Source organism: Diplodia corticola, assembly GCF_001883845.1.
Source record: "Diplodia corticola strain CBS 112549 chromosome Unknown scaffold12, whole genome shotgun sequence".
In the NCBI taxonomy this organism is placed as follows: domain Eukaryota; kingdom Fungi; phylum Ascomycota; class Dothideomycetes; order Botryosphaeriales; family Botryosphaeriaceae; genus Diplodia; species Diplodia corticola.
This window is the reverse complement of record NW_017971491.1, coordinates 148,703-172,367: the sequence shown is the minus strand read 5'-3', so window position 1 is coordinate 172,367 and position 23,665 is coordinate 148,703. Positions and strand designations below refer to the sequence as shown.

General features: G+C 57.5%; 10 protein-coding genes across 10 annotated transcripts; 5 read left to right on the top strand and 5 right to left on the bottom strand.

The window, feature by feature from the left end:
- Window positions 1-584: 584 nt before the first annotated feature.
- BKCO1_1200054 (mage protein) lies at window positions 585-1,702 on the bottom strand (the record flags this gene model as incomplete). Its single annotated transcript, XM_020270727.1, has 4 exons — window positions 585-1,183; window positions 1,238-1,366; window positions 1,422-1,623; window positions 1,676-1,702. The coding sequence occupies 4 exons, from the start codon at window positions 1,700-1,702 to the stop codon at window positions 585-587; spliced, it is 957 nt and encodes a 318-aa protein (XP_020132602.1).
- A 264-nt stretch (window positions 1,703-1,966) lies between these two features.
- Window positions 1,967-3,301, top strand: BKCO1_1200053 (chalcone-flavanone isomerase; the record flags this gene model as incomplete). Its single annotated transcript, XM_020270726.1, has 1 exon — window positions 1,967-3,301. One exon carries the CDS (start codon window positions 1,967-1,969, stop codon window positions 3,299-3,301), a length of 1,335 nt encoding a protein of 444 aa, XP_020132595.1.
- Window positions 3,302-5,136: 1,835 nt separating this feature from the next.
- BKCO1_1200052 (extracellular serine-threonine rich protein) lies at window positions 5,137-6,031 on the bottom strand (the record flags this gene model as incomplete). The annotated part of the gene is made up of 2 exons (XM_020270725.1): window positions 5,137-5,299; window positions 5,352-6,031. 2 exons carry the CDS (start codon window positions 6,029-6,031, stop codon window positions 5,137-5,139), a joined length of 843 nt encoding a protein of 280 aa, XP_020132596.1.
- A 6,295-nt stretch (window positions 6,032-12,326) lies between these two features.
- BKCO1_1200051 (40s ribosomal protein s3) lies at window positions 12,327-13,399 on the bottom strand (the record flags this gene model as incomplete). Its single annotated transcript, XM_020270724.1, has 4 exons — window positions 12,327-12,653; window positions 12,706-13,124; window positions 13,284-13,309; window positions 13,374-13,399. 4 exons carry the CDS (start codon window positions 13,397-13,399, stop codon window positions 12,327-12,329), a joined length of 798 nt encoding a protein of 265 aa, XP_020132597.1.
- Window positions 13,400-14,157: 758 nt separating this feature from the next.
- Window positions 14,158-14,769, top strand: BKCO1_1200050 (protein phosphatase; the record flags this gene model as incomplete). The annotated part of the gene is made up of 2 exons (XM_020270723.1): window positions 14,158-14,184; window positions 14,233-14,769. The coding sequence occupies 2 exons, from the start codon at window positions 14,158-14,160 to the stop codon at window positions 14,767-14,769; spliced, it is 564 nt and encodes a 187-aa protein (XP_020132598.1).
- Window positions 14,770-14,831: 62 nt separating this feature from the next.
- Window positions 14,832-16,649, top strand: BKCO1_1200049 (protein phosphatase; the record flags this gene model as incomplete). The annotated part of the gene is made up of 1 exon (XM_020270721.1): window positions 14,832-16,649. The coding sequence occupies one exon, from the start codon at window positions 14,832-14,834 to the stop codon at window positions 16,647-16,649; it is 1,818 nt and encodes a 605-aa protein (XP_020132475.1).
- A 575-nt stretch (window positions 16,650-17,224) lies between these two features.
- On the top strand, window positions 17,225-19,088 carry BKCO1_1200048 (glycoside hydrolase family 5 protein; the record flags this gene model as incomplete). Its single annotated transcript, XM_020270720.1, has 2 exons — window positions 17,225-17,684; window positions 17,791-19,088. The coding sequence occupies 2 exons, from the start codon at window positions 17,225-17,227 to the stop codon at window positions 19,086-19,088; spliced, it is 1,758 nt and encodes a 585-aa protein (XP_020132474.1).
- A 359-nt stretch (window positions 19,089-19,447) lies between these two features.
- BKCO1_1200047 (methyltransferase domain-containing protein) lies at window positions 19,448-20,008 on the bottom strand (the record flags this gene model as incomplete). The annotated part of the gene is made up of 2 exons (XM_020270719.1): window positions 19,448-19,756; window positions 19,817-20,008. The coding sequence occupies 2 exons, from the start codon at window positions 20,006-20,008 to the stop codon at window positions 19,448-19,450; spliced, it is 501 nt and encodes a 166-aa protein (XP_020132483.1).
- Window positions 20,009-20,486: 478 nt separating this feature from the next.
- On the bottom strand, window positions 20,487-21,618 carry BKCO1_1200046 (methyltransferase domain-containing protein; the record flags this gene model as incomplete). Its single annotated transcript, XM_020270718.1, has 2 exons — window positions 20,487-21,329; window positions 21,388-21,618. 2 exons carry the CDS (start codon window positions 21,616-21,618, stop codon window positions 20,487-20,489), a joined length of 1,074 nt encoding a protein of 357 aa, XP_020132482.1.
- Window positions 21,619-21,832: 214 nt separating this feature from the next.
- BKCO1_1200045 (dynactin arp1 p62 subunit ro2) lies at window positions 21,833-23,658 on the top strand (the record flags this gene model as incomplete). Its single annotated transcript, XM_020270717.1, has 2 exons — window positions 21,833-22,140; window positions 22,197-23,658. The coding sequence occupies 2 exons, from the start codon at window positions 21,833-21,835 to the stop codon at window positions 23,656-23,658; spliced, it is 1,770 nt and encodes a 589-aa protein (XP_020132481.1).
- Between the last annotated feature and the right edge of the window lie 7 nt (window positions 23,659-23,665).

The following is a 23,665-nucleotide window of genomic DNA, read 5'->3' as shown; positions in this document are numbered from 1 at the left end:
CGCAGTAAGAGCACTGGCGAGGCAGGTTCGAAATTGGCGGACAGCTCATACAGGTCGAAGGCGCATGGCGGTGCGTTTGCAGTAACAGTTGCCGGAAAATCGGAAGCGCGTAATGGAGTTGGCAGAAGCGGAGAACGGGATGGGGACCGCAGCGAAGGCGCGGCGGGTTGGAGATGATCGGCGGCGAGTCAATCCCGCGTGCTTTCCCCAGTCAGTCCTTGCGAACGGGTCTTGGCGCGTTTCCAAATACGTCATAACGCGTATTCGCCCACCATACTCTGCCCTCTAACCACATTTGCGAGGTCTGCTGGATGCTGTGGCACACTGCCTTCGCTACTTCTATTTCTAAACTCGACGCTAATCATTTGAAAGACCTTTTTCGCTCGGGGAATTTCCGCCCAGTCCGAGGTTACACGCAAGGGCGATCCATTAAGACTCTGTCCTACCACTAGTTACCACAACATGTGCGAAAAAATAGTAAGGACGTTTTGCCAGACGCTCCGAAATCCACCAGAAGGAGTGTTAATCCCTAGTCTAAACGCCCTACGCCTTTTGTGAAGAAATTTGGCTCTCGTAAACACCATTCACTCTTCGTCCGTCTCGGGGGCGCCATCTTGTTGTTCTTGTCTCCTCGCTCGTCCCCTCCCTCGGCCGGCTCCAGCCTGTTCCCCGGCATTGCCTTGTCCGGTAGAGTTGGGCGCTTCGTTAGCACGTGCGTTCTGTAGGCTACGCTCAATCCTACGGTCCAGTTCGGCTGTCGCGTTGTCGTGGTACACAGCTTGCACCATGCCCGCCACGCCTTTTTCTCCAATTTCTACTTTTCCGCGCCCTGCGACGACCCACTCTCGGACATTGTCTTCGCTCGAACGGTCTGTGATGAGTTTTATGTAGCCGTCCTTCTTCATTCGGGCGAGCAGTTTGTCCGTTGAGCCCACTGGGGTTGTTTGGTCTGCGTTGGTCCGTTTTAGGTACCTGTCAAGCTTCAATTCCGGCAGCCTGCCGCCTGCAAGCGTAATGCATGTCACCACGAAAGTGTAGAGTCCAATGTATGCGCTTTCATCAGAGAAAGTAGGGACTTTTGGTGGAGGGACAATATCCCAACCTCGATACTTCTCCGGCAGGGTGTTGGTGAGAACGTAGGAAGTCGTCGTACTGCTCTGCTTTTCCGATCTTTCCGCGGCCTCTGTAAAGGGTTATTACAATCACGGATCACGACAAACAAGAAAGCAAGTCTTACTCTGGCGTCCTTTGATTGTGTGATCCTCCGTCTTTAGCAGCTCGGTCATCTCCATACCAAAAACCGTTTGAAGTTGCAAATTTGCCTCGGAAAAGACAGTCTTGAACTGTCTGCCGTGCGATCCCAGAACTGCGAGACAGATGTTAGGTCCCTATTTTTCTCCGAACTGTGGAAATATTCCTACCTTTTGCGCTGATATCTGCGCGGCGGATGGGTATCCTGGCGTACTCGCATGCCAACGCCATCCTCACCAGTTTCTTCGTCATCTGTTGTAGCTGCTGACCACCCTGAGTGGCTTCGTCTTCCTCCTCCATGTCGGATACTGGAGACTCGCGGCGGCGTTGTGTGGGAGTAGGCTCTTCATCGGAGGCATCGTCCGCGGCCGGCTGTACAACATGAGCAAGGTGTATAAAATTGCAAACTGCACATTTCACTTACCGCTCGTCTTTTACGCACTATCGGCATGTTGGCGATCTTCGAAAACGTGAGGGGAGACGGTGAAGTGGAGGCAGAGCGCGCGGGTCGCAGGAAGACGCGACGCGTCGTTGATCGCATTAAGCCGGAGCGGCCACGACTATTCGGCCGGTGGGGTCGCCGTCAATGCCATTCGGCGCATGTACTGTACATCATGGATCGTCGAACCACCACTCCCCAGAGCTCCCCACATCTTCACCCCCGTTCTCAGCCCACTTCTTCAGCCACCGCATCGCTTTGCAGAGGCCACTCAAAATGTCGTTCAAATTAACCGCCCGCAATCTCACACGACTACGCGCACTCCATGGTCTCACCTATTCGGGTCAGCCGTCGTCAACCCTGTTTCGCGCCGCACCCGCATGCCAGTCCATTCGCTACAACTCGGCGCGCGCACCGTCGCGCAACTCGAGCGACGATCTTTTGGAACTTGAGAACCTCTTGGACAGAAGTCGCAGCTCCTCGCGCTACAGCTCCCGCGCTACGGAAGAGCACGACTTTGACCATGTAAACCCGCTTGACCCAATTGCCGTCCACCGCGCCGAAATCGCTCGTCGTGCATACTACTCTCGGCGTCGGAACTATGCGGCACTAGGATGCATACTCAGCATCCTCATTCCTATGGTGGTTGTATACAACGTCGACTTGGAAGACCTTCGGAAGAGACACTCGGAAAAGACAGATGCGCCGTCCAACGTCACTCGCGAATTCCAAGGGAGGAAGGTCGTGATCGCGCCTGGCAGTGAGAAGCTTCAGGCAATAGGCGAAGAAGTCATCGAGCTGGTAGAGACGGGGACAAGCAGCGTACCCGTTTTCCCGAAAACTATCAGGCTCCCAAATGCAGAGGGCGATGCCGGGGCAGCGAAGGCGGAGAAGGACACTGAATACACACTGCTTGGACTTGGTATCCGATCCGTATCCTTCCTGGGTATACAGGTCTACGTTGTCGGGCTGTACGTGGAGACCTCGGCACTGCCTAGGTTGCAGGCTGCGCTCATCAAGCAAGTCAACCCTATGGCTTCCGCTCTGATACCCGGTGAGAAAGACCAGCTTCGCAAGAGCCTCGTGGACCCGGTAGAATCGAATGCTATTTGGGAGTCTCTGCTGAAGAATCCGGAACTGAGGGCTAACATGGCCTTCCGCATCGTTCCGACTCGCGACACCAACTTCGCGCATTTGCGCGATGGTCTGGTGCGTGGTATCACGAAGCGCATGCAAGAAGCAAACATTGCTGCACAACAGGCAAAGGTTGAGCCTGAGTTCAATGATGAGGCGTTCGGTCAGGCAATGAAGGATTTCAAGGCGCTTTTTAACTCACGTGGCAAGGCTGGGAAAGGCTCTGTGCTCCTGCTCAGAAAAGATGCCAAAGGTGCCCTGGAGATGTTCTACCAGGCCACTGGTAAGGACGGGAGCAATATGGGACCGTTGGAGACACTGGGCGTTGTGAATGACGAGAGGCTGACCAGGCTATCGTGGCTGCTGTATTTGGGGGGTAAAAACGTGAGCAGTGAGGGGGCAAGGAAGAATGTCGTCGATGGTTGCCTCGACCTAGTGGAGCGGCCAATTGGAACGGTGGAGACAAGAGTGGAATGAGAAAATTCGGGGGGGCATCTGAAGGACGGCGTTGATGGTCAGGGTTGGGGTCATTGTGAGTGATGTATCCACTCCACCTATGTACATTAGTTGTCTCATTGGACAATCGAGCTCTCCCACGGTTTGTGGTCCTCTTCAAGGGGGTTCTCTCAAGACTGGCGACAGTGAGTATCTACCGACATTCGAAGTCGAAATGGATGCTGCGGGTCTGCTGTACACCGCACATCCCAATCAGGAGAATTGCCTCCCCACAAATTATGCTCACGCCAAGCACGGCTCTGCTTCAGAGATACATACAAGATCCGACTACAGTACCATTCCCCACATAGCAAAACTTTGAGTTTCTTTTTCTTGTCCCGGGCCACCATTCCATAGTCTCTGTTGGGCGCTACCGCCGTCACACCTAACCCTTATGCTGAGCTCTGTTTACCAATCATACACTTCGTCTCCCCCACCGTGTACTGCCACGGTTCTTGCCGCTCGTCGCAGCATCGTGACTGACCATGCACATACAACCCAGGCAAGCGCGGAAAGGTGGTCGGAACCGATAAGTCGAACAAGCTGTTCCGCAAGCGCCTAATCAAGTCGTACGTGCAGACCCGCAGCCTTACATACGGCGAACCAGAAGTTCAAGAGTTACACAGTCTGCAAAGGTGCTGTCACCACCCTGGGCTGATCATGCAGTCGATCAGCGCCGAGGAAAGTAAGGTAACTCATAGGCCGAGAAGGTAAATGAGCACCAAAAGAAGCAACGAAAAAAAAAATCGGAAAAAAAAAATCGGAAAAACCGCCACACCTCCTTATTCCATTTCGCAGCGAACAGCATCTCGCTTTTCGAAACAGAAGGATTCAAGCGGAAACACGCTCGTGCGCTCGCTCAAGCGTGGGCAAATCTTAAAAAGTTAGGGGGGATGCGAGGCAGTTGGCGCGAGCGAAAGAGTAGCCTGAGCACGGGTGGCGGCTCTAAAAAAGTTTATGTTCGCTACACATGGACGTCGTCGGACGAGATTAACAGCCGCGCGCGAGACGGGAGGTCTGGGGGCCACAGATTTACGAGAGGCAACCACGTCGTCGGTTGGTGCGGACGGGCAATCGCATCTTCGTTGTTTTCGCGTGTGCTGCAATTAAAGTCGTGCTCCTCAATGGGCCCGGTACTCGCCCGTTTGGCGTTTTGCAGATCAAACGCAGAGGGTGCAAGGAGCAGGGGAGCAAATGCCTGGAGGACGGGTCAGGCAATCCTCAGCCGTTTCAAAGCGTGCAACGTTGAACGAAAGCAGAAAGAAAAACAATTACATGAGCTGGGCGGCAAGTCCGAGGAACGGTGCAATTGGATATTGGAGGGTTATTTGTGTGATGGGAGCACAGAATGCGGCAGGCCTGTCCGTGTACGAGACTTCTAGAACGACGCATGTGCGACACCACCGCGGAATGGAAAGACGTGCAGAATCATCAGTGAAGGGAAGCGGTAGCCCGCTCTGGATGTTCAACCAGTTTCACGTTTCAAGCATGATTCTCGCGGATCTCAAGACAGGCCGATTAAGCCTCAAAAACTTCATTCCAACTATCCACACATCCCCTTCCGCGTGAAGCCCGCCGCGCGTTTCAAAACAGGGATATTGTACGACGGCGCCCTCCGCCCAATCAAGAAATTAGAAGCTGTACAATTGGAGAACTAGTTGTTCCAGCCCCAGAAAGTTTGTATCCCGAGAAGTGCAAAAATGATCCCTCACGCCTCATGATGCAAAAATAAGCCATAGCCTTGTCAGACCAATGGTATCCCCCGACTGAGGGGAGCATTGATGGAAGGCTCAGTTGAAAAAGATGACTTAGTGCATTTACAGGAAGAAGGCGGCGATGGCACCGAAACCGGCGAAAGCACCAGCGGCGTTCAGGGCGCTGGCGGCACCGGTGTAAGAGGGAGGAGTAGCCTGGGGGGTGCCAGCGGGGGTGCCAGCGGGGGTGCCAGCAGCGGGGGTACCAGCAGCCGGGGTGGGGACACTGGGCCTTGTTAGCAGCTATTCCATTGAGGATTGCAAAACGGGAAACTCACCCAGGGGTGCCGGCAACAACCGGGGTGGAGGCGTAGGGGCCACCGGTGGGGTACGGGACGTAGCCAGTACCGGCCGGGCCAGAAGAGACACCTGGGGTTATGTAAACAGTGCTGGTCGAGATAATAGGTTCACAGGTGTTAGTAGACGAACCGGCGGCCGGAGCGCTAGGGCTGGGGACGGAACCCTCGACGCCAGAGCTAGCGGGGGCGGAGGGCGAGCCGTAGCCGGGGGTACCCGCGGGGGGAGCACCAGCGCTGGGGGTGCCAGCGGGAGGAGCACCACCCTCGGGAGTGCCAGCGGGGGCGCCGGGGGTCTCGGTGGCGGTGACCGGGCAGATGGTGGTCGAGATGGCGACGGTCTGGGTGACAACGCCCTCCGAGCCCGAGGAGACGAGGGTGGAGTAGATGGTCGAGGTGGTCGACTGGGGGGTGACGGCCGGGGCGCTGGGGGCGCTGGGGGCGGAGGTCGCGCCCTCAACCTCGGAAGAGGCGGGGACGGAGGCAGCCGGGGTGCTGACGGCCGGGACGGCAGTCGAGGCGTGGGAGCTGGCCGGGCAGTTGGTGACCTCGGGGCCGCAAGAGGTGATGGTCACCTCCTCGGTCTGGTAGACGGTCTTGTCCGGGTTGGGGGCGGCCAGGGCGGCGGCGCCGAAGATAGCAGCAACGGTGAAGGCCTTCATTTTGACGGTGGTAGTTGGTTGGAAAGAAACGGTAGAAGGTGGGCGCTCGGTTGTTGGAAGAGAGTGAAGTTCTCGAAAGAATGGACGACCGAAGTCAAGAGTTGATTATTGTCGTAGGACTGTGAGCTTGGAGCGTGGAGAGGAAAGAGAGACTTCCAGCGGGCGGCGCAGAGCTTGTATATGTGAGCGGGAGATTACTGGCAGCCGGTAGCGCGGACCGTCAGCGGTGCTAGGCCGCCGCCCAGCAGATCGCCGAAGGGCACAGGCAGTGGGCTGTTCCCCTGGCGCCAGCCCGAACTGAGCAGGTCGGCCGCCAGGGCCCCCTCGTATCGGACCTGTCACCCCGGTCCCGCCGGGACCAGCTGCGGCAGGGCCAGCGGTCCGCGCCCAGGCGGGCAGCGCCTGTGTCGGCGTCGTGTGAGGGCGAGAAACAACGGGCGCCGGCGGGCGCCGCAGGAGGCGCTTCTGCGCGCTGACTGGCGCCGACTGGCCGCACGGGCGCCGGCGGCCGCGCAGCAGCCGCGCAGAGGCGGCTCCCGGGCCAGGGGGGTGGTGGTGATTCGCTGAGAGCGCCGGGTTCCTGCATGGCTGGTGGAGGGCGTCGAGGGCGGTGACGGCGACGCCTCGGGGCACAGGGTCAGGGGCAGCGCTTGGCGGCCCGGCTGGGTGTTGCTTGTTTCCCAGCGCGCGCGGACGCCGGTGCTGCAGGCGAATGGCCGCCCCCATGTGCCTGGTTAATGCTGATGCTCGCCGTGCTCCACGCCGCTGTTCCTCGCGCCCATCCCACTCGCCGGCTTTTTTACGCTTATTTCCCTCCGCAGGGCGTGCGCTGGTGGCGGCGCCAACGCTGCGTTTCACCATGGGTGGGGATCTTCATATAAACTGGGGCCACGCAGGGCTCAGCGCCCCGTCGGCGGCCATGTGCGCGTCCGCGCGGAAACTGTGCGAAACAGCGTCATCGCCTCTCGCCTTGGGCGCTGCAGCTCTTGCGTGCTCGCAGCCTCGCGCTGGCAACCGCGCCGCCCACTCGCCCACGCTGCCGCCGTCAGTGGCGCTGCAGCCTGCCGAGCTGCGCCGTGCGCTGACTCGCGCCCGCCGTCGACGCTGCCTTCATTTCCCGCCGGCGAATGGATCAGGACCAACGCCCGAGGCCGCCAGTCCCGCGCTTGGTGGAAAGGCGGGGTCCTATCGATATGACGGCCGCGCCGCAGCAGCAGCCACAATATCCCGACATCGAGGAGCCCCGGCAGCACTTCCCTCTCCTGACTCCTGACTCTGCCGCTTTGGGTTGGCTGTCATGACTCCGGCGGCCGGGCAGCTGTGTCGTCGCCGCTGTCAGCATGCCCGCTTGCAGTAGCAATGTCCGGCGTGCCCTCTGCGCCTCAATTTCAGCCATTTCAGCCATAACCGCTCACGTAGCCACACGCATGGCCAAGTGCCGGCCAGTGTCGCCAGCCGATCTGCTGTCCACCTTCGCCGAGATGAGCCGTGGTTCCGTTCACCGGCCGCATTCTGTGCTGGGTGCAAGGCGACGGCGAACATCACTGCTTCGACGAGAAGAGAGGCTCTGGCAGATTGCGGGAGAATGGCGGGATGCACACCATGGCCGCTTGCACGGATGACGCGTTCTGGTTGCAGATTGCTGGGCGCATGAATCGGATGCACCGTGTTTCGCGGCATGGACGTTCGTCTTCCCTCTCCGACCTCCTTCAAACCATTTCCACCTTCGCGTCCCTTTCGCGTAGCCCTCGCTACTTGCACTCTCCCCCAGGACCCCTTCTCGATCCTGCCATTGTCGAGTACGCTCAAGATTCTGCTTGGCAACCCGCCTCACACGCCACACGGTCCAGCCGCCGAAATGACACGGGCTTCCGCGATACGAACGCACCCGCAACAGCAGAGGCTCTGGGGCTAGCCGGCCGGATGGAGCTAAGCTTCGCCTATGGCTGCGGGTGCAGCATTGCTTAGCCCGCGCAAACGGCCATGTTTCCCAGGTCGAAACGCTCCAGTAGCGTACCACCACCACTCGGCGCCAACAACGACATGCGCATCCTCGGTGAGATTGTACATGTCGCTCGCCTTTTCGCATATGCACGACGACGGCCTTCACCGCTATATGGCGGCGTTTCATGTTCGACGCCAAGATTGCCGCAATATATATTCACGGGCCAGAACGCCCATGGAACTCCGCCTATCATGGTTCAAGGAAATTCCTGCAATACTAACTTTCTCACCTATAAACCACGCAGTGCCGTTTCAGCGCACGCATGGTGCCTTCCGGCGGCAGCACATAGCGTGCATGTCTTGCCACAAGAGCTGTTCGTTTTGGGAATGGCTGGTCATGGACAGACCAGCCCAAACACCAAGTGGAACACAGAAAGAGTGCGGCATGTGTTGAAGATGTGACTCTATCACACAACACGGCCAGGTTCTTGTCTGTAGTCCAGTTTAACGTTGTGCACAGGAAAACGAGTGTGCGGAGACCCATGTCGTATCTGAGCGGCATCTTCGTATTGCGGCAGCTAGAGTCCTCTTGACGGTTGGCCCGCCGATACGAGGCGATCCCCTCCTCACGAAGTTTATCGTGCATCCCCTCTTCGGTACGGACGATCCTCGTATACAGAGTCCTCGGATCAGATGCGGTACGGGAGATCAATGTGGACGGCGCACCGTGGAGCAGAGGCGCGATCTCAGGATAAAGAGGCGATATCTCTGCCCGTATGGCTGGGTCTCCGCCCGGCAGTGTTCGAAGGAACCTCAGAGGCGCCACCAGAGCCGGCTCATGACTGCAGTGGCGGCTTGCCAATATTCCAGAAAGAGATTCGTTGTCCCCTTCTATTTCGTGCAAGCCATGCTCATCTCCTCCACGAACAGAAGCGGGGCATATTTATTTCAAGGAAATAGAATCCCGTCAGACGCAAAGTTGAAGGCCGGTTGAAGCCACCGCGACATGTCAAGAGGAAGAGGGCTATCTTGATCCACCATTCCCCGTTCCGTGCAAGCTGGGAGAGGTGCTCTGAGAAGGTGTCCAACGGCCGTCTACCGGTACTACCGGTACTGCATAAAAGGGGAAGCCGTAGCTTTGCCGAAGGGGCGAGAGCGGCGGCTTGATCCTCACGTGGGTCTTGCAAGCCTCCCGATAAGCCCACGGCTGTGAGTGAACGCCTCTCGTTCCTTCGTTTTGTTCTCCTTCTCAGCGACGATTTCTACGCTCAATTTTCCAGCATGCTCCTTTGGGCTGCGGTGGACTATCGAAAGCTATGTATAGCAACCTTTCCGAACGCGGTCGGGTCTGCCAATCATAACCCCACGGGCGGAACAGCAGCTGGGCTACAGGGCGAAAGCGAGCAATCGCATCATCGACTTACCCAAACGCCTCTCTTATCACCCATGTCGTTAGCTTACGCCTATCCGCATCTCGAGCGTCCTGGAGCAGATCTTGGCAGCACGTGCAACAGCGGGCCCCCGACGTCACGTTTTCGGCTGATCGTTATTTACCCGCGCCGCCAAGCCGCGCTTAGATCCATCTTCGCCCTTTTCCAACGACACGAGCTCCGACGCGCGTCTCTTGTCTGTCGCCCCGGCCACCAAGACGCTTGGCTGCCCCGACGGAATCCTGCTCACCTCTTTGTCGCATGCTCTGCCTCCCAGATCCAAGAGGAAAGGATTGATGAGTGGGCTGGCTGCAGTGCCGTCCGGATCGAATTTGCCAGCACCCCGGGCGCGACCAAGGATGCGGTAGGCCGAGTGTTCCGCCCAACACCTGTTTGGGGAAATGGGTTCTAGGGCCCATTCCTCGCACGGAGCCACGTTCTCGAGTGGTCTGGACTGCCCCCGGACAAGGATCGAGCAATTGGACCTGCAGTAACACCACTTCGTCGCCAAATGGGGAACGAATTGCGGACGGTGGCGGCGAAGAATGCTCATTGGTGGCAGCTAACATGTGCGGCTGAGGGGTAACCTTTCCACAACGCGCTTCCCCGAGAGAGAAGGTATGGCGGGATGCGGCTGATGTCGATCTCCTGGAATATTGCCTGTGCTTTGCAGAACGCCTGAGAGTGCGTTGTGTGTTTCGGATCCCAACCTTGTGGTCGCCCCGGCCTGTTTCCAAATGCGCCATGCGCCTGGGCTAGGCATCGTAGAGGATAGCTCTCAGTGAGGCGCTGCGAGTTCTGGGGACCAAATGTGAGCAATGCGGGACTGTCGGGCGTCGCAGGGTTGACTTGTCCTCTTCACTCGTCACATCCTTGAACAATTGACAAACAACTGGCTGCTGTGATCGATTGAGCTGGCCCCCGAAACTATTGTCGATATTGCCAGAGTGTTGCATTGATTGGACAAAATGCAGGCAGCTGATGCCGCTACGACTTTTCCCAACGCTAATTGTATATCCTAGACTATAACACAACGAGGCTCATCAATTTGTTATCTTGTTGACGTATGTCCATGAATTGCCTTCAAACACTTCACGAAAGTTAGAACAACGTGCGAGCGCAAGGTATCCACAATTGAAAATCAACCTTCACTTCCACGGACTCCGTGAAAGATCCACTGTACCATAGCGCAGGGAGAAGAGCTCATACTTCGGACTGTGAACATTACCATTTTCTCTCTTACATGCAGCTACCGGCACACTCTGTCTTCCGCTCGAGCACCTGGAGCTGTAGTGGATAGGAGCTACCATACTTATTTCTTACTAGTACGATGCCAAGCTGAGCGGCGTGGTTGCCTACCTTGATTAGCAATACATCAGCAAACAGATGTAGAAAGTGACAACTCTACGCGTCGACAAGGCTCATCACTTTTGTGTCATGATGGTCGACATACCAAAACGTAATGGCAGTAACGTATCGTGCCGCAGACGTGGTCCACAGTGAGCTGACGGGACTGGTATAGAACAACGCTTGCTACTTCTGGCAGGGAGTAATCTGTTGAGCGAGTGCCCTCAGGCGGGCGTCTTATAGGCACAGAAATCTCCATTCGACACGAAATCCAGATCTGACCAGCTGGCGTGCAAGAAACCCAAGGCGTTCCAGGTGACGTAGACTCAAAGAAACCCCATTTGCATTGGTAAATAGCACGTAGATGTTCGACGTTGCCCTCGAACCTACAACAACTATCGAGCTCGGTCCTCTCTCAGTGTAACACTTATCCAGCTGATTACTCGGGACTTAGAAAAGCGGAGTGCAATGGCTAGAGCATTATAATTTGATACACGCCAATATTCCAAAACAGCGCTGATCTCGTGCATCATGAAGTGGATTTGATCTATGCCCCGGGTCTGCTGTGAAGCGCAGAAGGGAGGTAGTACAAGTACGCAGAGGATGCACTCTAGAGTGCTGATGATCCTAGCGAAGCCGAGACTTTAGATTGCTACTGCCAGCATGCACTACCTGAAATCATAGAGCTACTAAAATTTATACTGGTAGATCCTGGCACCAGCAGTCGTGAACTGCTCTCCAGTTACCCCCAAGAATCTTGGTATCTCCGAAAAGCCCTCCGATTTAAGATCAGTGACGTTGTCACAACGCGGCCGAAATGGTCGAAGCGAGCGAGACGCTAGGCCTGGGTAACTATGCGCAGCTCAGACTAAATCTACTCGCATAGCTACAGTGGGGAAGTCAGAGACGATTGATGTAACATCGAGCATAATCAAAGTTGCTTGGGAACGTCCATCGCAATGTGCGTCGAAACATCCTGATCAGCATCGTTTTATAGTACCGATCGGCGCCATGCTAAGTGCTGCGCGCTCATACTAAGCCGTGTGTAATCGAGCGCGAGGAGCGAACTGGACAGTGCTTGTATGTCTGCCATTTTCTCTTTGGACGGCACTCTAAAAAAGAGATGCGCATACCTATTGCGTCAGTTAGCAACCTCGGTCCCCCCGCCATTAGTTTTGCTACCAGGTGTTTTCGAGATGTCAGCTAACATGCCCTGACAGAACATTCAGCAGCCTGACTGTCGCACGTAAGGTGTCAGTTGATTGCATTCGACACCAAATGAGAGTTTTCATCGGCCGTAGTAGCTGGTGCTCGGCGGGGCAGGTCACGAAATGTTCCAAATACCACATGGCACATGCATCCGACTTTGAACGTTGAAAGAAAATTCAAGCATGAAATCATTTGCTTGGCTGAAATCTTTTCCATTCACCCATGGTCCGTAAGTCTGAAGAAAGCCATTATTTTTGTTGGCTCACAGGAAATAATCAGATGACTCCGTGACCAAACGTCGTGAAATGCAGAAAATCGACCTTCCCGTACGCTCTTTGACCGCCCGGTCTTCCTTTTGAACAATCTTACTCCTGAGCGAACTCAGCAGGAGCCTCCTGGCCCTCCTGCTCCTGCTGCTCGGCCAGCCTCTGCTGCTCAGCGGCCTGCTGAGCGGCAATAGCCTTGGCGCCGTAGTCCTGGGACATGGGCTGGACAATAGGCTGCTCCTCCTTGGGCTCGATGATGGTGACGGAGTCAGGGAGGGACTTCTGGGGGCCGGCCTTGCCCTCGGGGTCAGAACCACGCATGATCTTGACCTTGATACCAAGGACACCCTGGCGGAGGAGAACGTGGCGGGTGGCGGTGTCGATGAAGTCCTGGGCGGGCTGACCGGAGTGGATCATGAAGCCGTCCTACATGTCGTTAGTAGTCGATTCCAGTTGCTCCGAGTCGGCTCAAACATACAGTGAACTTCATGGACTTGGCACGGGCGGCCCTGAGCTTGCCGGAAACGACAACCTCGCAACCCTTGGCGCCGGACTCCATGATGAAGCGCAGGACACCGTAGCATGCCCTCCTGACAGCAAGACCGTTGAGGAGCTTGTACCTCAGGGACTCGCACTGAGCGACGGCGGACAGACCACGGTTGGAGACCTTGGCGGCGTAGAGGGAAACGGAGTTCTCGGGGAACTTGAAGCGCTTCTGGATGAGGGAGGTGAGCTCGCGGATGCGGCGACCCTGCTCACCAAGAACCTCCTGGGTGTGGGTGGCGCGGACGATGATGTCGGTGACGGTGGGCGTAACGCGGACCTCGACGCCGGAGTAACCCTCCTCAGCGAGCTCGCGCTGGAAGAACTCGTTCAGCTCGGCGTAGAAGACACCATCTGTACCGCTCTGTCAGCATCGGTTGCCCAACCGCCAATTACTGCGTCGATGATTCCAACGCCCTGCGCGCCCAGCAGGCGAATTCCTTGCGCAGGCCTGCGCACTATTTCCTCCATTGGGCAGAATCAATCAACGAGCAAGCGAAATTGGGAGCGTACCGGCAACGAACTTTCTCCTCTTGGAGCTGTGGAATCGTTAGCGAGTGCGCTGGTGGTGGTTACGACGGCGGCGGGGCTGCAGTAACGTACATCTGAGCACCAGCGGCGGCGGCCATTTTGACTGTAGTGGACTGAGGATGATTCTACACCTGGCGGGCAGAATCTAGGCTATGGGAGTCGGTCGGGTTGTCGTCCGTGGGTGGAGAGTCGCGGCGTCGAGGTGCACAAAACCAATTTTGGGCGGAGGTCAGAATGCTGGTGTGCGAGCAGCCGATGGCCAGTGCGCGCGCTTGCCATGCCGTGCCGAGGATCCCCCGCTGAGAGCGCCCACAAAGTCATTGCCGCTTGCTTCGCTCAAGATGCGCAGCACAGCAAGGACAAAGCACGCGGATAAGGCCCTGATCAGCGGATAGCCTGGGAGCAGTACTACTGTGCTCGCGTGAGCTACCCCATCGTTGCTGCTTTTTTTCTACTTACGTACACGATGGCCACGTTGCAGGCCGCACGTGTGACCGCGCTGGAAAGGGCAAGCCGGCCACGACTAGAGAGCGCCCGCCCACGAAGTTTGCAGTGTTTGCCTTGCGCCCGCGTCACAAGGGGTCCTATCGATATCACAAGTCCCGTCGGCACCGCGTCGAGCCTTGGCCCGGCGAACGCGGCTACCCATGCTGTCATTTGCCCGCTACCCACCATCACCCCGGACTTCTCTTGACGCGCAGGGCCGCGCCATACCTACGACTGCTACAGGCTGACACCTAACGCTTCGAAACCCGAAACATCACTCCCCCGGTATTATTCCTTTCTTTGAAGTGCTCAACGCCCGCACTGCCCTGCCCGTTCATGCAGTGGGGCTGCCGCCTTTTGCACTCCCATCATGGACAGCAGGATCCGCGTCTCCAAGGTACGTTGACTGCGCCCGCTCTTCCGGCATGCACTGATTGTGGCCCAGGTCGACAATGTCACTTGTTGGCGGGTTGGCCGCGGCATCGAAGGGACAGTTCACCTTCAGCTCCATCACTTCGTTTTCAAATACCATGACCCAACCCCGCCTGCCAACGGCTCCTCAGCCGCACCGGCACCGACTCAGCGGCCACGGGAGATGTGGGTTGCGTATCCTTTGATATCGCGCTGTTCATACAAACCATCGCCATCGATGCTCTCCCCGCCTACCATCCGCGTGCAGTGCCGCGACTTTACCTTCTTTAGCCTCCACTTCCGCAAAGAAACGGACGCGCGCGATGTGTACGATACCATAAGGTGCCTGACTTGCAAGGTCGCGAACGTGGAGAAGCTCTATGCGTTCTCCTTTCGGTCGCCGGAGCCTGAGAGAGCCATCGGCGGCTGGAAGATCTACGACCCAAGGCGGGAGTTCAAGCGTATGGGCATCAGCGCAAAGGATACGGATAAAGGATGGAGGATAACAGAAATCAACAACGACTACCAGGCAAGAGAATCTAAACGGCATATGACGGTGCTGGCGAACTGATGGCACTCCAGTATTCCCCGACTTATCCCTCCGTGTTGGCGGTACCCTCGGTCATTTCAGACATGACGTTAAAATACGCCAGAGATTTCCGTTCGCGTGCGAGAATACCAGCCCTGGTGTACCTGCATCCGATAAACAACTGCTCCATCACGAGGAGCTCTCAGCCACTGCCGGGACTTCAACGCAAACGCAACCCCCAAGACGAGAAGCTGATTGCCGCCATTTTCGCAACTTCGAGACCAAACGGCGAAGTTTGGCAGTCTGACTCCGTCCAGCCGTCGCCCACTTCAACACCAAAGCCGTCCGGCAGCCCGGAACCAAGCACCGAAAATCTCCCCTCCACCAGCGGCGAGAGCTCTTTCGTCGTGGCCGGGACGGCAGCGGAGGATGAATTAATCTCAAACGCCACGCAGCAACCTATCAGCCCTGGGCGGATGTATGGCGCGCAGCAGAAGAACTTGATTGTGGATGCTCGACCAAGGTTGAACGCGACAGTCAACTCGGCAATTGGGAAGGGGTCTGAAGATATGGCCCACTACGGAGCAGCTACAAAGGCTTATTTGGGAATTGCTAACATTCACGTAATGCGCAATTCGCTGAACAAGGTCGTAGATGCCTTGAAGCACACCGACTTCGCGAATGTGCCCGCCCACCGTGAGCAACTTGCGAAGAGTGGATGGCTGGAACACATCGCCGGTATTGTGGATGGATCGAGGATATGCGCAAAGGCGATTGCCATTGACCATTCTCATGTCCTTATTCATTGCTCGGATGGCTGGGATCGCACAAGTCAGCTTAGTGCATTGGCTCAGCTGTGCTTGGATCCGTATTATCGCACCATGGAAGGGTTCATTGTCCTGGTCGAGAAGGACTGGCTTTCTTTTGGTCATCAGTTCCGGCAGCGTTCTGGCCTCTTGAATAGCGACAAGTGGTTCGAGATTGAGAACGAGCGGATAGGAGGCAACGATGCTACCAACCCCGGCGCAGGAGGAGCCAATGCATTCGAGAACGCCTTGCTAAGCGCCAAAGGGTTCTTCGGCAACAAGAAGAACGACAGTAGGGAGTCATTGCCCGAGTCGGAAGGCGATGTCAGAGTTGACTCTCCAAGCCCAAGGTCGAACGGGTCCAAGCCTCCGGACAAGGTCCAGACTACTAAACCCGATGAAGTCAGCCCCGTGTTCCATCAATTCTTGGATGCAACCTACCAGCTCCTTCACCAGTACCCAACGCGGTTCGAGTTCAACGAGCGTTTCTTGAGGCGGCTGCTCTACCATCTCTATTCTTGCCAGTATGGCACGTTCCTGTTCGACAACGAGAAAGAACGTGTTGACTACAGAGCCCACGAGCGGACACAGAGCGTGTGGGACTTCTTCCTTGCTCGCAAGAAAATGTTTCTGAACGACAAGTACGATCCTGATGTTGATGATCGGGTCCGGGGCAAGGAGCGCATCTTCTTGCCCAACCCTACGAAAGTAAGGTGGTGGGCCGAGTCTTTTGGCCGGAAGGACGAAGAGCTTAACGGCACTGGCACTGGTGCTGGATCGCTCCCGCCACATAGCGCTGGAACTGTGCCGGTTCTGTACAGGGTTGAGCACGCGAACCCGGCGACCGGTGCGACGGTGAGGCAGGAGCTTAGCGCCAACGAGAGATCTTTTAATGGAGAGCCTGAGATGTCTGCAAGCTTCTCAAACCTGTCGATAGGAGGAGCAAGCCCGACTCAAAGCCAGAATCCAAGTAGAGGACCTAGCCCCAGCAGAGGCACCAGCCCGGGAGCTGGTCCTGGCCGTGAAGCGACGCCAGGCGAAGATGCACCAATGCAGATGGAGCTTGGAGCTCATTCTCACAGAGACGCAGCAGCAGCTCTGCACACGATGCAATGAATGGTTTAGAGCAAGGCGTTTCGGGGTTCAGAGGCATGGTTGGCGCCTACGGATACCGTGAGGTGCTTTATTGTTCAACGGTTCGTTTTTGGTTTTGGTTTGGAGGGCACACGCAAGAAATCTCATTCCGGCATTTATATGCTAGCAACGGGGGAAACTGTCGGATGGCTCGTCGTTCTTTGACCTTGGTTCTCGCGTTCCTGTTCGTTGTTTGCACTTGCATCAGATAGCGCCGAGAAGCAGCCATGACCCTTGCAGCCAGCTGCAGAACGCAGCCGAAAGTCCCTATCTACTACGTCACTCGCTGCTCAACCTCCGTCCCAACCCGCAAGTCGGGGCCGTGCTGCATTCGATCATCAGCCAAAATAGTCCGAAACAGATCGTGCCGCGCGCGTTAACCTCGTACCTGCAGCCCGCTTGCCGTGGATCTTCAACGCCAATGCAGTGCTTCTGCTCGCTATCAGGTTTTGGTCGCTTCAAGCTCGTGATAAATGGATGAGCTCTTTCCGCGCTCTACTTGCCTTTCCGCCTCTCTTTTCCTCTGCCAAACCCGCCCACCTCGATACCCGCACACGATGGACAGGTACCTGAACAAAGCAAAGTCCAAACTCCAGGACAAGCTCCAACCCTTCCTCCAGGACCACAACAACAACGGCGGCTCCTCAAATGGCAGTCAACACCACCGCCACAGCAGCAGCAGCGGACCCCCGCCCATCCCGCCCAAACCTCTGATCCCGCTCACGTCGCAGCAGTCCGACCGGCCCTCGGCCATCACGCGCGTGACGCCGCTGGACGTGCTGCGCTACCGCTACCAGCACGGCGCGAACCTGGGCTCCATCTACGTGCTCGAGAAATGGCTCTTCCCCGCCATGTTTCCCGGGTCGTGCGCCGGGCACGGCAAGAGCAGCGAGCTGGCGGCGGTGCGGGCGAGCGTCGACGAGCTGGGCATGGACGGCGCGCGCGAGAAGTTCGAGCGGCACTGGGCCGGCGCCGTGACGGACGCGGATCTGGACTGGTTGGTGGGAAAAGCGAAGTGTGCGTTTTTTTTTTTCTCTTACCTTGTCTTCTTTTCCTCTCTCTCTCTCTCTCTCTTCCCCCGTCGACGTCCAAGCATATCCATCATACTGAAAACCCTCCCCAGGCAACACCATCCGCCTCCCCATCGGCTACTTCACCCTCGGGCCCGCCTTCCTCTCCTCCCCCTCGGACCCCTTCCACCGCTTCGCCCCCGTCTACGCCAACGCGTGGTCCTCCGTCCGCGCGCTCGTCGCCCGCCTGCGCGCCCGCGGCGTCGGCACCCTGCTCGACCTGCACGGCCTGCCCGGCGGCGCCAACGGCTGCGACCACAGCGGCACCGACGCCGGGCGCGCGCAGCACTGGCGGTCCCCCCCCTGCCGCGCGCACTCGACGCGCTGCCTCGCGTGGATCGCGGCGCAGGTCCGCGACGACGCCGCGCTGCGCGAGGGCGTCGTCGGCTTGCAGGTCGTCAACGAGGCGGAGTGGGGCGCCGAGGGGTTGTGGGCGTGGTGCGAGGGCGTGGTGCGCGCCGTGGCGGAGGTCGATCCCGGACTGCCGGTTTATGTGAGCGATGCGTGGGATTTGGAGAAGGCGGTGGGGTGGGCGGCGGAGGTGAATAGGGTGGGCGTCGGGGCGAGGGTGGCGCCGGTGGTGGTGGACACGCATTTGTACTGGTGCTTTGCGGATAAGCATAAGAAGATGGGGCCGGAGGAGGTGGTGAGGGAGGCGAGGGGGAAGCTGGCGCAGCTGGACGCGAGGGAGGGGGATGTGCTGAAGAAGGGGGCGGTGGCCGCGGTGGTGGGCGAGTACAGCTGCGTCTTGAGCGAGGAGACGTGGAAAAAGGCCGGGGGCAAGGCCAAGGACGAGTGGGTGAGGGAGTTTGGGCAGGCGCTGAGCGGGCGGCTGCAGAAGAAGGCCATGGGCAGCCACTTTTGGACGTACAAGATGCAGTGGATGCCTGGCGGCGAGTGGGGCTTCAAGGCGTGCACCGAGAAGGGCGCCATCACGCCGCATTGGACGCTGGCGTTGTCGGCGGATGAGGTCCGTCAGAGGCTCGAGGTGGCGCAGGCGCAGAGGGACGAGAAGTTTGGAGAGAGCTTTGCCCAGCATTGCGGGTACTGGGACAACAACTCTCCTGGGACACCGTTCGAGCACTGGCGCTATGAGCAAGGGTGGAAGCAGGGTTTCGACGATGCAGCCGCGTTCTTTGGTATGCGCGTTAATGGCGGGTATGGAGATGTGGCGACGCTGGGAGAAGGTGGTGCAGGAGGGGGCGTTGGCGGCGACAAGATCGGAAGCTTGGAGGTTTGGGTGCGGAGGAGGTTGATCGAGAGCGGCATGGGTGGCCAATTTGTGTGGGAGTATGAGCAGGGTTTGAGAAAGGGTGTTGGCGAGTTCTGTGAGCTTGCAGGTGGCCTGTGAGAAGTTCGCTGAAAGACACAACATAAGGCCAACGATTTTCTCGATACCCATGAGGCACTTGACAGCGTACCATGAGCAGAACACAAGAGATTAATTCAAACTCAAATTGATACCCTCAAAACACTACAGAGGAGTGATCGGACGCCGTGCCCTCTCAACGGAATAGCACTTAAGCGTAGACGATGAACAGAATTCCCAAGGTCTCCCCCTTTGAATGCGCGGTAATCTATGCTGCTGCTCAGTCCCGAGGCCTTTGCATGCAAGGAGTGCAAGAATCGACGACGTGTGCTGCTGACATCGAGAGAGCCTGAGGAATGCCATTGCCTCCAACAGACAGTCGTTGCCAAGTTGTAAAAACATCATGACCGTCCCATCAACATACCAACCCCCGTCACCGCTGCACTAAAGCTCCAGCCCACCGCGAGTTTTTCCAACGACTTGATTATCTGGGCCGTCGAGCTGATAGCCTCGTTGAAGCCCTCGACAAACGGCACCTTGGGCTTGCTCTCCCAGAAACCGGCAACATGCTGGCGTGTGAGCAGCGTGTTGGCGATATTGCCGCCGTTCAGGCCAACGGCGAGCCAAGGCGAGGATGATGGGTACGAGGACTCGCCTGGGCGGAGGGCAGTGTAGAGGAGGAAGCCGGAAGTGAAAAGGGAGGTGAGGACCTGGAACGTTGTGTCGTTAGTTGCCGGAGATGCTGGAGTGGATAGTGTAAAGGATCTTACCGTCACGAGAGCATTTCCCTGGGTTGTGCGCGTCTTGCGCAGCTGCTCCGCTGCGGTTGCGGAGTACTCTGCTGCCTTTTCCGATTGCTTCTCGTACTGCTTCAAATTCCTGATGGAAGTGTAGCAGTAATAGAGGGCGTAAGCACTTCCGGCTGCCTGGGCCAGATGGATAAGCGGGAGAATCTTGTCCATGGTGGTGGTGTTCTTCTTTGGGCTGCGAAATAGGAGTTGTGCATAAGGACGGTGGCGCGCGGCTTGGAAAAGTGTAGGACAATGCAATGACGTAGGTGTGGTCGAGCTTGGCACGGGCGGGGCGTAAGGCTGAGATTCACACAGGGGTCAAGGACCATCTATGAATGGCGCTTCTCTCATTGGGCATTCTTTTTGACCGATGCCTTTCCATGTAATGCAGGCATCTATTGTTAAGTCGTCCTTTCCGTGAAAGGGGAGGGCCCACCTAAGAGCCAACGTTCGATATTTTGGATTAGATAGGCTGCTCCATGCCGCGCCATTTTGCCTTCTCAGCACGATGCATGCGGCGAGCTTTCAAAACTCGACGGTTTCTAGGCACATGAAAACGAAGCGTTGCCAGCCCGGCGGGCAGGAAATGGCTTATCTTTTCCCGCTCTTTCCGACCAGAACTCAGCACACAGAAGGGAAATCATTTGAATCATTTCTTGTCTCCCTTATCGGCTTCAAGGATATCCTTGATACTGACCATACCGCTTCCCCGAGGAAGAGGCTGCGACTGGTTCGGGCCCTCCTTCCAGCCAATCATGTAGATGAGCCTGAAAGTCGCTGGCAGAGTACCCTTCTCATCTTCGTTTCCATGGAGAGCTCTGTAGATGCCCTCTGCAGCAAGCAGCACATCCCTCCTGATTGGACCCGTTTCGCGGCCCAGGACCGCATTGTTCTCGCCCATTGCCTGCAGATCAGTCATGAGCGCGAAGATACTGGGGTAGTCCACGATGATGTCGTCGACGTCAACCGTGAGAAGCTTGAAGCCTGCACCCTGGAGCAAGCCTCCAATATCTCGTACGTCGGCAAGTGGAGACGTGCGCGTGCTGACACCTCCTCGTCGGTCGAGCTCCGCAAGCTGCAAGCTCGTTCTTAGCTCGAAAAGGCTGTCCCCACCAAGCATTACGCCTAGAAATGGAGCATCAGGCTTCAAGATATTGTTTATTTGCCTCAAGACCGAAGGCAGGTCATTTATCCAATGCATCGACAGGCTGCTCAGAACGGCGTCGAAGGATTCGGGCTCGAAAGGCAGACACTCCTCGTCGGCCAGGACCTGGCGAGTTATTTTGATGTCGTTATTGAACGGCTGGTCGGCGTCGCGGTAAAGCATGGTGGGCGACGAATCGACGGCCACCACCTCTCCGACACGGGTGGAAAGCGGCTCGGAAACGGGTGCCATAGAGGTACTGTCAGGATCCGGTTTTGTGAGTATCCGTCCAATGTTGCAAGCGTTTGCGCCCAGATCAAGCACGCGGTCGAAGCGGCGATTGATGTCCTGCGTGGAGCGTGGTAAGTACGGCGCAGGCTGCGGAAACGGGCGGAGATGGGTGTACCAGGAGGCGCTCGCATAGTCTGAATGCCGTCTCATCTCTCAGGTAGTCGACCTCCCTGCTCCTCTCGGTGTTCGCAGCGGCACGCTCCCTTTGCAGCACTTTGTTGCGGCGGTTGAAGACCTCAAATGTCGGCGCTCCAGGTGCCTGCACGGCGTAGCAGCGCTGGAAGGCAAAGCGCACCCGGCGAGCAGCCGGTGGAGGAATCAGGCTTCTGATGGAAAACGGCTTCATTGCGGATCAGTGGCAAGAGAGCCCGGCCTCGGAGTGGAGGCCAATGGAGAGAGCAAGGGAGAAGTGAAGGCGCGAAGCTCTCATGACGCAGTGTAAAGAAATGGCCGGCGCCGCGGGGAAAGTGCAAGGGTCCAAGCTCTGGGCTGCGCGACGCGCTTTCTGACCGCGTCCGCGTCGGCCTTGACTACACAACTCGTCCACTACACCGCCCGTCATGGCCCAGGCCTTCCCGTATACCTTCTACTCGTGTCCGTGTGTCGACACTTCGACGCCGAGCGCCCGCGTGCGCGACAAGCGCTCCTCGCAGTATTCAACCCACACCAAGGAAGAACAGGACCGCACCTTCGATCCACGCAAATCTCGCTCCAACTTCTCCCTATATCCGCTCGAGCACCTACTGTACTGTGAGGATTGTCACCAAATACGCTGCCCACGATGTGTCAGCGAAGAGGTCATCACCTGGTTCTGCCCCAGCTGCTTGTTCGAGGTTCCCAGCAGCAACATTCGGAGTGACGGGAACAGGTACACTGGACCAATCTCGTAATCGTGTCTCGTGCTTGCTGACCAGGTCTGCGTAGATGTATGCGAAGCTGCTACAACTGCCCCGTCTGCACCGCTCCCATGGTCGTCAACTCTCTTGATTCCGAAAACGAAAGGCATGTCCGCCTCGGCGAAGACGGCGAGGCCGTCCAGCCCCCCGGCCCTTTCTACCTAGCGTGTCCGTACTGCCAATGGAGCACACTCGAAATTGGCGTCGAGTTCGAGAAGCCCAACAACATCTCCGGCCAACTGGCTCGTCTTGCAAATGGAGGAAAGACCGTGCCCACCTTGCGAGAGCGGGAAAAGGCCCGTGACAAGCGCAAGGAGGCCGAAGAGCTCGGAAAGAAACCTGACGAGGAAGAAGACGAAGGCACGCCGGATGAGGATTTGCCCATGGACCATGACATACGATTTTCCAACCTGAGCGCCTTTTACAAGTCCCAGCTGCAAACTGATACAATGGGCGGCGACTACGGCTACGGCTCATCAAGCACCCTGTCGCGAATCATGAGCATGTACAGTGGAAGTGGCGCCAAGAAGTCGAAGAAGGACAGACCGTCGGCAATGAGGGAAGCCTTCGGATCGGACGAGGGATTCCAAGTCCACAATCGTTCCTCCGAAGACGAAATCATCAAGCGCATGCGGCAACTCGGCTGGGAAGGGACCATCAGCCCAGAGCAGCGTCAAAGCCAAATACACAGCGACGTACGCTTCGCAGCTGACCTGCGGCCCGTTCCTACTCTCCTCCGCACCAAACGCGCCAAGCGATGCAGAACATGCCGACACATCCTAGCCAGACCAGAGACCAAGATATCGAGCTCCCGCTATAAGATCAAGCTGCTAGCTCTCAACAACATCCCACAGATCTCGGTAAAGGCGCTGCCACGCCAAGTCGAAACATCCGTCCCCGGCATAACAGCACCGGTTCCATTCGACTACAACAAACTGCAGCCGTTCATGGCGAACCACTTCATCCTCACCATCCGCAACCCGCTCTTCGACCCCATCCACGTGACCCTGGCGACACCGGCCATCACTCCAGGACGAATCCAAAGTAAAGTCACGGTGCTGTGCCCGGAGTTCGAAGTGGGCGCCAACACGGACGTGTGGGACGAGGCACTCACAGGGCCCGGTGCGACGCAGAAGAAGTCGCAGGCCCCTTCATCCACCGAGCTGGGCGCGTCCAACCCGGCTACCCAGGCCGAGGCCGGCAAGGTCTGGGAGCGCGGCCGCAACTGGACCAGCGTCGTGCTCGAGGTCGTCGCCGACAAGGCCGAGCCGGCCGACCTCGAGGGCGGCCTCGACGAGGACGAGGACGTCCTGGAGATCCCCATGTTCGTGCGCATCGAGTACGAGACCGACCTCACGGATGACATCAAGGAAAAGGACCGCGAAAAGGGCAAGGAGTCCGGCGGCGCAGATGGCAGAGTGAAGAGGGAGGAGGCATTCTGGTGTGTCCTCGGCGCCGGACGCATCGGGGCGTTGCCCAAGCTGGGTTGATGTGACG